At 40.0% G+C, this 13,204-nt stretch overlaps 1 protein-coding gene across 2 annotated transcripts; it reads left to right on the forward strand.

Annotated features, from left to right (window-relative positions):
* Window positions 1-220: 220 nt before the first annotated feature.
* Window positions 221-3,134, forward strand: LOC132999966 (heat shock cognate 70 kDa protein-like). Of its 2 annotated transcripts, none has more exons than XM_061069775.1 (8): window positions 221-431; window positions 766-971; window positions 1,054-1,206; window positions 1,298-1,853; window positions 2,016-2,218; window positions 2,363-2,561; window positions 2,649-2,881; window positions 2,955-3,134. In XM_061069775.1, the coding sequence occupies exons 1-8, from the start codon at window positions 221-223 to the stop codon at window positions 3,132-3,134; spliced, it is 1,941 nt and encodes a 646-aa protein (XP_060925758.1). The 2 variants fall into 2 exon arrangements, with proteins under 2 accessions (XP_060925758.1, XP_060925766.1); XM_061069783.1 differs by having other exon boundaries at window positions 2,649-2,836; window positions 2,967-3,134.
* The last annotated feature ends 10,070 nt before the right edge of the window (window positions 3,135-13,204 follow it).

Below are 13,204 nucleotides of genomic sequence, written 5' to 3' on the forward strand. Positions count from 1 at the left end.
GATTAACCAATCTTATAGCTATTACACTGCTGGTGAATGGTTTTCTATTAATTAATTTATTCACATTGCTGAATTATTGCGACTACTCTCATCTACTAAAGTGAACTTGAGTTCCTTTTTTAAACATGTTTCGTTTGCCTCATATGTGTTCTTTTTTTTGTCTGAATAAGCTTTCAATTGTAATCCATTGTATATCAAATCAATTTCCCTGTCAGGAATCATGTCTAAGACTCAGGGACCAATCGTTGGCATCGATCTCGGGACCACCTACTCCTGTGTTGGTGTGTTCCAGCATGGAAAGGTAGAAATCATTGCCAATGACCAGGGCAACAGGACCACACCCAGCTATGTGGCCTTCACAGATACCGAGAGGCTGATTGGAGATGCTGCCAAGAATCAGGTTGCCATGAACCCCAGCAACACTGTGTTTGGTAAGAGTTACATTTTATTATTGATCTCAAAACCTGCTGAAAGTGAAGTAACTCTTCCCAATAATTTGCAATACAAATCTAGTAAAAATAAAATGACTGACACCTATATTTTAAATTGAAGGCTAGAATGAGTCTGTCACAAACAGTTCCTACATTACTTGTTAATGAGCACCTCACTGTGATTTTCCTGCCATTTGTAGTTTCCACCAGAGGTCGAAAGACCAGAGATGGCCAAAATCCTTCCTTGGATGTCCAAGTGGGCTTTTGTAATGGAAGTCCACATTGTCCCAAATTTGTTTTTGGATTAGTAAAACAAAACTTTTCATTTTTACAGATGCCAAAAGGCTGATTGGCCGCAGGTTTGATGACTCAGTTGTACAATCAGATATGAAGTACTGGCCATTCAAAGTCATCAATGACAGCACTCGCCCCAAAGTTCAAGTTGAGTACAAGGGTGAGTCAAAGTCCTTCTTCCCAGAGGAGATCTCTTCCATGGTGCTGACCAAGATGAAGGAGATAGCTGAAGCCTACCTTGGAAATGTATGTAATGGTATATTTTTGAAAACAAAGCTACAATACTTGAATGCTGTTGAATGAATTCTTATGTTTTTATTCCTTTCAGACTGTCAACAATGCCGTAGTCACCGTGCCCGCCTACTTCAATGACTCCCAGCGCCAGGCCACTAAGGATGCATGCATAATCTCTGGCCTAAATGTTTTGCGTATAGTCAATGAACCAACTGCTGCTGCTATTGCCTATGGTTTGGACAAGAAGGTAAAAATAACTTAAACAATATTGATGGTTTTAATAAACAAGTCTAGTTATTGGTAGTTGAATAAAGTTTGAAATGTCCATTCCTTTCCAGGTTGAGTCAGAAAGGAACGTCCTCATCTTCGATCTTGGCGGTGGCACCTTTGACGTATCGATCTTGACTATTGACGATGGCATCTTCGAGGTCAAGTCCACCGCTGGAGATACTCATCTTGGTGGGGAAGATTTCGACAATCGAATGGTCACACATTTCATCACTGAGTTCAAGCGCAAGTTCAATAAGGACATCAGTGACAACAAGAAAGCTGTTCGTCGTCTGCACACCGCTTGTGAGAGGGCAAAGCGCACATTGTCTTCCAGCACCCAGGCCAGCATCGAAATCGACTCCCTGTATGAGGGAGCTGACTTTTACACCTCCATCACCAGGGCTCGCTTTGAGGAGCTCAATGCTGACTTCTTCCGCCGCATACTGGAGCCTGTGGAGAATTCCCTTCTTGACGCCAAGATGGATAAAGGACAGATCCATGACATTGTGCTGGTTGGTGGCTCCACCCGCATCCCTAAGATCCAGAAGCTGCTCCAGGACTTCTTCAATGGAAAGGAGCTGAACAAGAGTATAAATCCCGATGAAGCTGTTGCCTACGGAGCTGGTAAGCAATTCAGCCAATTAATGTGCACCACTTAGTTTTTTAGACTTGGACTGTGATATCAATACATTTTTAGCGGCTTACGGTCATGGTCACTCATGACCTAGTTAGGTGTCAAACTTAATATAATTTTCTGGATGTCCAACTGCTGTTTTGTCTTTACAGCTGTCCAGGCTGCCATCCTGTCTGGTGACAAGTCTGAGAATGTGCAGGACCTGCTGCTTCTAGATGTCACCCCTCTGTCACTGGGTATTGAGACTGCTGGAGGCGTCATGACTACCTTAATCAAACGCAACACCACTATTCCTACTAAGCAGACCCAGACCTTTACAACCTACTCTGACAACCAGCCTGGTGTGCGCATCCAGGTAAGCATATTGGTTTTAATGACTATTTTTCTTGCCACTCTGTTTCCCGCCTCGCAGGCTTTCCTTGCATGTTTGAGCTTAATAAAGTTGACAGAACTGTAGACAAACATGGTTTAAACATTGTATGCGTACACACTTCAACAGGTTTATGAGGGTGAGCGTGCCATGACCAGAGACAACAACCTGATGGGCAAGTTTGAGCTGACAGACTTCCCTCCTGCTCCCCGTGGTGAACCCAAGATCGAGGTGACATTTGATATTGATGCCAACGGCATCATGAATGTCTCTGCTGCTGAAAAGAGCTCTGGAAAGGAGAAGAAGATCACAATCTCCAATGACAAGGGTATTAAATGTTACTCCACCCTAATTTAACTGCAGTGTTATCCCAACGTCAGAAGATTGAATGCTAATCTTACCTATTTGATGACAGGTCGTCTCAGCAAGGAGGACATTGACCGCATGGTCCAGGAGGCTGAGAAGTATAAGGCAGAGGATGATATACAGTTTGACAAGGTGTCTGCTAAGAATGACGTGGAGTTGTATGCTTTCAACATGAAGTCAACTGTTGAGGAAGAGAAGCTTGCTGGCAAGATCAGTGATGAAGACAAGAAGAAGATCGTTGACAAGTGCAACGAGGTCATCAGCTGGCTTGACAAGAACCTGGTAAATACTCTGCTTTCCTTTTTCTTTTCTAATGATGACATTTGTCAGAAAACTTAAAGTCCTTGTTTTGCAGAATTCTGAAAAGGCTGAATATGAGCATCAACGCAAAGAGCTGGAGAAGGTGTGCAACCCCATCATCACTAAGCTGTATCAGAGTGCCGGTGGCATGCCAGGAAGTATGCGAGATGGCATGCCTGGTGATGCTGCTCCTGGTGCTGGATTCTATGGACCCAGCACTGAGGAGGTCGACTAAACATTCCCTCATTTCCTGAGAAAGTGCTCTAAGAAAGTAACCATCTTATAGCCCAAGTTATAAGTTTCCTACACTGTCTAGTGCCCCTGAGCAAGGAACCTTACTCCCCTAACATCTGCTCCCCGGGCGCCGTACACGGCGCCGTACACGGCTGCCCACTGCTCTGTGTGTCTGACACCAGATGGGTTAAAAGCAGAGGTTAAATTTCCCCTTGCATGAGTGTGCCTGTGCATGTCTGTGCATGTGTGTGGGATAATAAAATGTATCTTAAAAAATCTTAAATCTTAAATCAAGTTGAATTTAATGTAAAAATTGGGTCCCACTATTGCATCATTTGACACAACTGGGAACAGCTTGAAGTTGGCTCAAAGTTTTGTATGATGTCACTGCCTTGTCAATAAACTTGAAACCCTCTGTTTGACTCAAAAGCGTTATTTAGTTCCTATACTGGCTGCACTAATTAAGAGATACTGACACCTCCTTCAAAAGAGAGGGTTTTAAATCTTGAATTATGCTGAAATTCTGGTTTTAAATTATTCTTCGAGAGACGTTCTAGTTTCTGAAAAGTGTTGTTTTTACTAGACTTACGCCTTCTAAGAAACATTATTCTAAACCCATTTTGGCTCAGAAATGCACATAGTTATCTTGAATGTCACACCTGTAACTCGTCACAAAACTATATGGGCGCCATATTAAAAGGTGAAAAATAAATTAATCTTAAAGTTGATGTTGAAAATGGTTTTGAATTTTTTTTTCTTCAACAAACATATAGGCAAACAACCATTCAATTTAATTTCAAATAAATTGAACCTAGGGGAGAAGGAACACAGAAAATAACAGTAGAACAAACAAATACCTCACAGAACATAAGACATACAGTAGATTAAGGCCTCTTCCTGTCGTCTATCTTGATCCCGTCATAAGGAAAACACTTGGGCCACAGTCAACTTATGATAGTGTAAAAACTGCGAATGGTTTATATGTAATTGGAAAGTAAAAATTTGTGAGTCTCTCTTTGCTCTCAAAAACACTGAATACATTTATTCAGCCCAGAGAGAATAATATAAATGGAGAGTGTGCCTGGTCCTACCATTACTAAATCTTTGTTTCTTTGTGGTATTCCCATCTACTTTGGTACAGTTGTAGTCAATAAATTGCTATATGAGCGGTGGCATCTCTGTAAATCAATGCTTTCATTAAGTTCACCATCTTATGTAGAATTTAAAGCAAGGATAAAAAATAAAGTTTTTACTTTTGTTTAACACAGTTTACTCAGGCACAGTATCAGTCTTTGAGATCTTATTTATCCATGTTCAACAACTTCAGGCCCAAATGTTCATTCTATAAAACTTGGAGTGAGCGAATTACCTGTCACGGGGGAGGAGACTAGAGAAGGGGAGGCTATATAATGGCTGGGTGTTTCCTCTTCAGATCTCTTTGTTTGAGACAATGCTGCCACACCAGGAAGTTTGTCTGTTTGTTTCATGTGATTTGAGTGAATTTAAACACAGTGCATCCTAATTTAATTTTTATCTGACTTAACAGACCAAGCTATATTGTTAATAAGCAGACAGAACCATAAAATAGAACCTGTACGTAATTTGTTTAAATGAATAGAAGTGGTTTATTGTTCTGTACTTAATTATATTTTTCATGAACAGGACCAAAGTGTTACTTCTAACCTAGAGGATGCATTAATATGTAAGCAACCATTTGCACTTATGTTGTTGTATTTATTGTTTTGGCATGGAAAGATATTGAGATGTCATCCATTACACCATTGTTCCTACCCCTCCTCCATCCCTTCATTCACCTCACCACTGATAAATGGTTAAAACAAACAGGGTAAAAAGAACGTAGAAACCTCAGAGCCAAATGTGAGGGATCCCTCTCTTATTATTTACAGCATTGACTAGAATAAACAGTTTGTAGCATAATGGAAGGTAAATGAATTGATGAATTATTGTCAGTATCCAAGTAGAGATAATGTATATCAAGAAGTCTTGCCGGCTGATTATACATACTCAACTTTGATACTTCAAGATTGTGAATATTTCCAGCTGTACCGACGAAGCAGTCACAGTGCACTTGATGCTTCATGGAGAAAGTCTGTTCTGCTGTTCTGGTGCTCTGTACCTATATTAACTTATCCTGTGTGCAATAATTAACCAAAACATTGGGACAAATTAATAAAAACATAAGGTATTAATCAAAACTTGTATCTCATGCATATGCAATAGCATATTGAGTGCTCAATTTAGTAAAACATGGTGTCAATGCTCATCTCTAAGAAATCTAAACTAACCACTTACCCTAAAGAACTGGGTCCAAAATCTATTCATAAACATCTTATTTAATATATAATATGTATCATTATATATTACCATATTTGTTAATAAATAATAATAAATTATTAACCTATACACAGTGTATCTAGCTTTTGATCCCCAGAAAAACAGGTAATGTGAAATATTTATGATCAGAGGTGTACGGTATATAAAAGAATAGAATGCTCTTATACCTTTTTCTTTTGTACCACTAGATGTCGCAACAGAGTCATGATTATCTCACCCTCTGTCCTGGTTTGTCCCTGCACCATATCCACGTGTCCAGTGATTAAAGAGGAAGAGGGGGGGGGGGGGGATGTCCAACTTACTTCTTCTGCAGGCACAGTCACGCTGCTGACATACCAACATCTCTGACCCATTCACTTCACACGCACCCCCCAAACACCAACACATACATCATGAACAGAGAACTTTGATTTAAAAAACAAAAAGGCACCAAATCTGTGGAGCACCATCAATCAGGGCAACCATCAATGTGTCCTGGTTCAAGCACTCGCTGGCATTCACCATGACTGTGTCGCATAATGGGACTTTTAAATCAATGCGAAGAGCAGATGGCCATATTACATAATATTATTGCCTCTAAGTAGAGCTGAAACAGGGAGGGCCAGAGATTTCCAGAGCCTGCCTTGATACAAGGCCATCATTCACCCAAGCTTGTTTTACACACAATGATTAAATGCTTTCTTAACATCTCCCAAAGACATACACTACAGGCATTGTGGGTAATAATATGACTATTCACAAAAATCCAGATAATTTTTTTTATTTTAAATATCTTTTTTGTTACATTCACTCAAACAGAAATATTCCATAGATCCTCTTTTGAAATGGTGCAGATAGGAAGGCCATCCCACAAAAAAGGGGTTTGCTCAACCTTGCCCATATAGGAACAATATATTATATTGAATAACTCAAGAATTTCTTTTCAAAATCACAATCTGTAGGTAGTTTACATTTTGACCTCAATATAATTCTATCCACTCTCAAGGAATTTCCAGTGTATTCTGACAGTTCTGTCACCATAAGATCTCTGTAGATGGAACTTCACAGAAAGTGAATGCAATGAGCAAAAAGGTAATTAAGCTTAGGATACAGCAATACAGAAACGGAACACTGGAAGAATCTGTTCCTCTGTAACCTGTGTGTCCTTGGAAATGAAGCTTGAAAATGTATTAACTTTTGTGAATTTCTAACAGCTGAGATCCTGATCTTTCGCTCCCGACGTGCTGAGTCCATGTCTTTTATAGAGTTGCTCTTCTTGCGACCCAAACATAAAAATGAATTCCAGTGGAAACATCACTTTTAAAGTAACGCTATCAGGAGTGTTCAAATAGACTTGGGAGGCCCAAGGCAAAAATGATCTTGGAGGCCAGAACCAAACCACATAACATGCAAACGTCTAAGTGCAAAAAAAACAGTACATAGCTAGTGGCATGGGCCTTCGTTAGACTCTGTTGTCGTTGCAGTCTCCTGTACAACGCCAATCATCGGATTTAAGGGGGCTCTCACAAAAATATTCTTTGCTTTGGACTGAAGAATCAGCCCTTCTCAGGGGCCCCCTCTTAGCTTGGTGCCACAGCTAAATATACCTTATTGATAAACCCCTGCACATTGTGTTAAAAAGTTGTCAATTTTTGCTGTACCATCCTTTCAGAGGATGATATGGAATATCCTTGGCCATGGGCTACATTAAGTGTCAGGGGCAGACAGTGTGTTAGGGACAGACAGTGCAGGGGGGGCTGGGGTGGGAGAAAGAGGGAATGTCGCATACTGGGATACATGACTATGTTTACAACAGGTCACCGTGACCTGTTTCAGCAGGTCACGGTGTTCTTACAGTCACAGCGTGTTTTACAATATTTGTTCATACGCAGAGTTAAGACAAATCACTAAGGTATTAGCAAACAAGTGCCATGTGCTGTCCTGAGGATAGGTGGCTTTTACTGTTTTGCGGAGAAAACTAGCATCGCACGGTTTATGCACCTTAAATTAATAAAATTACAGCCAGGACATAGGCCCTGGTTAAATGTATGTTAGTGGTGGTGATGTGTAGCACAACCTTCCCTCTATTATAAGACCAATATATTCTGTTTAATAGCTCAATAATTTCTTTTTTGCAAGGAGGAAACGGCCCCAGACAGAGAGAATGAGAGGAAGCAGCCTGTCAAACTGTATAATCTACATTGACATCATGTTACATCTGGCAACTTTAAAGCTCACAATGCTCCAGTTTGTTTTCAGTATTTGAGGATGAAGTTTGTGTGGGATGATCGGGGAGTGGGGGCGGGGTTTGTAAGCGGAGGCCGGGCTGCTCTGCCCCGCCCCTCTCAGGGGTGGCTCGGGGATATAGAGGAGAGAAGGGATGCTCGGTTTGTTCGCTGGCTGCTGCTGCGGGGCTAAGTTGACCGGCTCCTGTCGCCCGGTGATGTCCGCGCACTCGTCTCCTGTCATCCCAGTAAACCAGTTACACCAGTCGGTAGCTCCGCTGGCTGAGGCTCGGAGGGAGACACGCACTCCTGTCGGTAAGTTTTACAGACACACACACACACACACACACACACACACACACACACACACACACACACACAAACACACACAGACAGACAGAAAGATGGGCTCAATGATTGAAGTCACTGATCGAGGCTGTGAGGTTGATCTGAGCTTCATGGTTGTATAAACTTCACAACAAGCTTTAGACGAAGTAAAATGTTGATCTGTGGAATCAAATCTGTTTATTGTGTGTAGGAGCTGCCCTGAGGGTGAGGATGTATCTAATTCAGTATAGTTTTTGCAATTGACCCTTGTGTGTGTGTGCGTGTGCGTGTGTGTGCGAGCGAGTGTGTGTATATATGGCTGGAGTGAGGACACTTTTGAGACATAGAGGACCCTTTTGGCTGGACTCCACTTTCTGATACATTTCCAAGTTGTTGTATGAGGGTTAGAATTTGGTTTTAGGGTAAATATTAGGTTTATGTTAATGTTAGGGTAACAGGTTGTGTTTTTTGTGGCGGCCTACTGTAAATCTGTTTGAACAGTCACATTGTGGGGACTTGTCTTCCTCAAGAGGACAAAAAGCAAGCCCTCCATGACGTAAACAAAATATTCAGGTGACGACATGTTTTAAGGTTAGGTTTAGGTTAGATTAGTTTTCCGTTAGGTTAAAGTTAGCGAAAGGGTAAGTGTCAGGTAAGTAGTAACTATGGTTAAGGTTAGAGTAAGTTTATAGGAAATCAATGTCAATGCAACGTCCTCTGAAGTCATGAAGACACAATCTGTGGGTGTGTGTCTGTGTGTGAGAGAGAGGCGGAGACACTTGCTGCTTGTTTCCATTATACGATGACAAAATAATTTGAAAATTTGCCACAAAATGGACAAAAAATAAAGACAAAGGACTAAAACATTGTTGCTACAGTTAGGCCCACAGTCATGGTCATTTTACATTTCACCGTATAGAGACCCAATAATATGCAACACCTTTGTGCATATAGTGAAGACTTCATTTGTCCTATCCTGATAACTCACACCAACAACAGTTAACCCTGATTCAGTTTCCATGGTCAGTTATCATTAAATATAGCATAATGTAGAACCAGAACAAGTGAGTGTGATCAGTTTCTTTTTGTTTTTTTATTGCATCAAGATGCACACATTCCCAGCTTGACAGCTGACAGATTGGCAGGATATTTGCTTCAACGTGGGAGGATGATGATGATGCCGCTGCACGGGGGTGTCAGCTCAGCTGTATAATGGGATTTCCCCGGTTGTGACCCGCTCCTCCGTTGCACATCTATTAACCTTTAGGCTGGCTAGGAAGAGGTGAAAGAGGCCATTGGCCGTTATAGCACCAAGCTGATCAACTCAATACTGGATTAAACGGTTTGCTGCCTGCAGCTTACTGAATTTTTCCACTGTTATAGTCTTGCACCAGGACCTTATTACATATTGATTGGGCATTGAATGCTAACTTCAGCTAACTAGGAGTGGTTTCAAATGTTTTTTAAAGTAAAACATGGTTTATGAAGACGGAACCGTGGTGGTAATTCATGATAAGGAATTTTGGTCTCAACCTTATGACGGCTATTACTCACTTCATGTACCTGACACCAAGCTTTGGAGTTGAGTCGTAATTCCATCACGCCCACCATCAGGGAACCACATGGACGCTACAACTGATTTAAGTCCTTATATAGAGTCTATAGGCAAAATCAGATGTTCAACATTTTTACCTTTAAGAATAAATAAGTATTGCTTCACCAGGCTCATGTGTCGTTTAAAGTATTGGGACACACTATTTCTCCCTACTAAACACAAGAACCATAATAGGCAGCAGCGTCAAACTATAAACGCAAGTATCCTATTTTTCTTATCTGACTTAGCTATTTCTTAACTGATGGACAAATATCCGTGGGAAATTATCGCTGAAGGTAGCGAAGGGTGTGTTGTCTGTCATCCTTTTTTCTTTCTACTGTGTGTGTGTGAGTAGATTTATTATAGGTTTCCCAAGACGTGTAATAACACAACACATAAGCATGTGGCAATAACTGTCGTTGAACAGTGCAAAAACAAGACATGAGCTGTGGTTAATGTTGATTTTTACTACTTTGCTTGGTTGACTGCAAGTAGCTGATGGCAGCAGCTATAAATTGGTTGATGCTCGCATGTGAAAGGTGCGATGACAACTTTATTCTTGTCGTAAATTTACTTTTAGTACTTAGTACTCTGCTGAAAATAATCGTTTTAGAACAGCTGTTAGAAAACCTTCAGGTTTTCAAAAAATTCTTAGGTTTTGCTGCTATTTAAATGTGTTTAACAGAATACAAAAATGCAACAGGTCATGAAAATCGTGTGTTTATGGTTGCAGTTTCGTTCCCCTATTCAAACATTTTCCTAGAAAGGCTCTGATGCTGGTGAGCAAACCGGTTTTTATTTTCCATTACTTGGTTTAGTCTGTTCTAGTGTGAGAAGGAGTTCAAGTCAAGGTGTTTCTCTGCAAGCAGGGATTAAGGGATTCCTGCTATCTGTCACACGCTGTCTTTCAACCCCGAACTGTACAATAGTTCATGGTCAAGTTTAGGAATTGTAATGCATAGTATTTGTTATTGCTTATAAGAGGCAGATTTGACGCTTCAAGAACTGTGAGAAAACCATGACACACATTTCTGTCGTGCTTTGTAAATAGGGGTGGGACTAAATGTCGAAACCACAATATATCATTGTCCTGACTGATTTGTACACTTGTTTGTTTTTATAGTTTTATATTTCTGCAAAATTGTATTTCAAGACTTAAGATCTGTTCTGCTTTCTGGGAGTTAACACTTTAGGCCTCTGGGTATTGACAGGTTACAGTGTACAGTGTTTAGTGCAGCTTGACTGAATTTAATGCGACTGTTGGACCTTTGTGGATGTATTAATACCATTCAATCTTTAAAAAAAGTATCATCCAGTCTGTAAACAGCATCATTAGCTTATTTTATTTGCATTAAAAAGTACATTATTATAAACCTGAAACACATGGCTGTGTAGACTTTATAGATTTATAAAATGTATAAAGTTGACTTCTATCATATTCTTAAATGTGAGAAAATAAATTGAATAATTAACAATCAAGACAGAGGGTGAATGCCTCCAAGGCGTTTGTAACTAGAATATGTTCTCCTGTCTGATGGGAAACCCCACCGCACAGTTTAAAGGCAACATTCAGACCATTATTATCTTTGAGAGAAGATCTTCGTACTCCAGCTTAGCAGCTTAATTCAGTTTGGGCTACGCATTACGTAAGATGGCTATATGCAGCAGGAAGCTAATCCAGTGCCTTGACCTTAATGCCAATTATCAGATCATGGTGACGTGACTGAAATTAAGACACCAAAATGAAGAGTTGATGGCAGTCAATCGTGAAAGGCTTTATGATGTTGAGGAACTCTAAAAATGTAAAATTAAATCAAGTGTCATTTTAATGATCAAGTGGCAAAACATATTTATAATGAGTTCAAATAAAGTATAAAGAAAAGAAATTAGTTTAAAATCAGAAAGCAGAGTAAAACAAATTTTCAATCAAAATAAAAGCAAATAATAACAGAAGAATAAAAAAAAAATTAAAAATTTGAGTAAAAAATAGTGAAGTATATTATGCAGTGTTGTGTTTTCTTAGAAACACATATGCCTCACACATGTCTCTTTGTTGAAGAGAGACAGGACATACAAGAAAAGCTTGTAATACTTTAGGCCCAATTTAAAAATGTCACTTTGAGCTATTGTTTTTTAGAGGGAATAAAAATACAACCACAGAGTTGCAGAGTTGCCCAAAAACTACCCATTGTTTGACGTGGCAAGATGTTTTTGAGAATTTTTGTTGATTTCTTAGAGAATGATTCATGGATCTTAATGAAATTATATGAGAAAATAAGATTAATTTAGACATTCTTGAACAGTAGAATATCAATTTCGTTTTTCGTTTTTACTGGTCAAAAGGTTTACCTCTTTTCAATATGTCACATCCTGTCAAATCCCCAACTGACAGCAACAAATTCATCTGTGATTGGAAAAGAGCGTGAGAGAGAGAGAGAGAGAGAGAGAGAGAGAGAGAGAGAGAGAGAGAGAGAGAGAGAGAGAGAGAGAGAGAGAGAGAGAGAGAGAGAGAGAGAGAGAGAGAGAGAGAGAGAGAGAGAGAGAGAGAGAGAGAGAGAGAGAGAGAGAGAGAGAGAGAGAGAGAGAGAGAGAGAGAGAGAGAAACCAGCCGTATGTGTCTCTGTTGTCCAGGCAAAGGGCCTAACTCAGATTATGCAATCAGTTGTGCTGCATGTGCCAGCTGGTAGAGGTAGTCTGAAACAGAGAGGATGTTTTTTTAATCCCCAGTGAAACATCAAACGTTCTTTCTTTCAGTTCATCACATTTAAGCGTTCTGCTTTCAGACTTTGTGCCATTTTATTACTATGATGAATGATTATTACTGTTTAGCACGTGCAAATGTGTAAATGACAGGATTCATTACCTCTGCCAAGGAGGTTATATTTTCACCCAGTCCCTTTGTTTGTTTGTTTGTTAGTTTGTAAATTAGCAGGATTACACAAAAAATACTCGACAGATCCACGTAGCTTGGTGGGGGGATGCTGTATGGGTCAGGGAGGAATCCGCTACATTTTGGTGCAGATGCAAATTCCAGGGTGTATGCAGCAATTTTTGCTTTCACTTTCTTTAACATTGGCATTTTTGATTGATTTCTCAGGAAATAAATCATGGATCTTGATGAAAGCAATATATTTAGGAAATTGATATCTATGAGTGTGGGAAAATTGGTGCAGCTTGAATAACATTTACTGGGATTGTTGAAGAGTAAAAAGTGCTCTACTGAGTGTCGTTGTAGTTTACGTTTTATTCTCGTCTTTATTTTGTGATCACCTCTGCCAAGGAGGTAAAAATGTTTTAGAAATATGTTTATCTGCGCTTATTAGCAGGATTTCGCCCAAACCTGCTCAACTGATTTGTTAGAAATGTTGTGAAACGTATGACTTCAGTGTTAGACAGGTTGTCAGACAGTGAGAAAACATCACTGCTGCACCAGGCAGTTTTCATTTGTCCTGCAAACATGTTGTGACTGAACACAAGACGTGAACCTCTGCTGCAAACACTGTGGATCATATGGCTTAATCTGACAGTTCACCTGTCCACCTCTCTTTGTTTTGTTTCCCCTCCAACAGCCAAGGTTTTTGTGGTGCCACG

The sequence above is a fragment of the Limanda limanda genome, chromosome 1 (assembly GCF_963576545.1).
Source record: "Limanda limanda chromosome 1, fLimLim1.1, whole genome shotgun sequence".
Taxonomy (NCBI): Eukaryota; Metazoa; Chordata; class Actinopteri; order Pleuronectiformes; family Pleuronectidae; genus Limanda; species Limanda limanda.

Excerpts from the sequence above, each read along its gene's own strand:
- LOC132999966 (XM_061069775.1), top strand. The coding sequence starts at position 221 with ATGTCTAAGACTCAGGGACCAATCGTTGGCATCGATCTCGGGACCACC. Across the intron at positions 2,219-2,362 it reads AGCCTGGTGTGCGCATCCAG|GTTTATGAGGGTGAGCGTGC; the intron begins GTAAGCATATTG and ends ACACTTCAACAG. Across the intron at positions 2,562-2,648 it reads CACAATCTCCAATGACAAGG|GTCGTCTCAGCAAGGAGGAC; the intron begins GTATTAAATGTT and ends ATTTGATGACAG.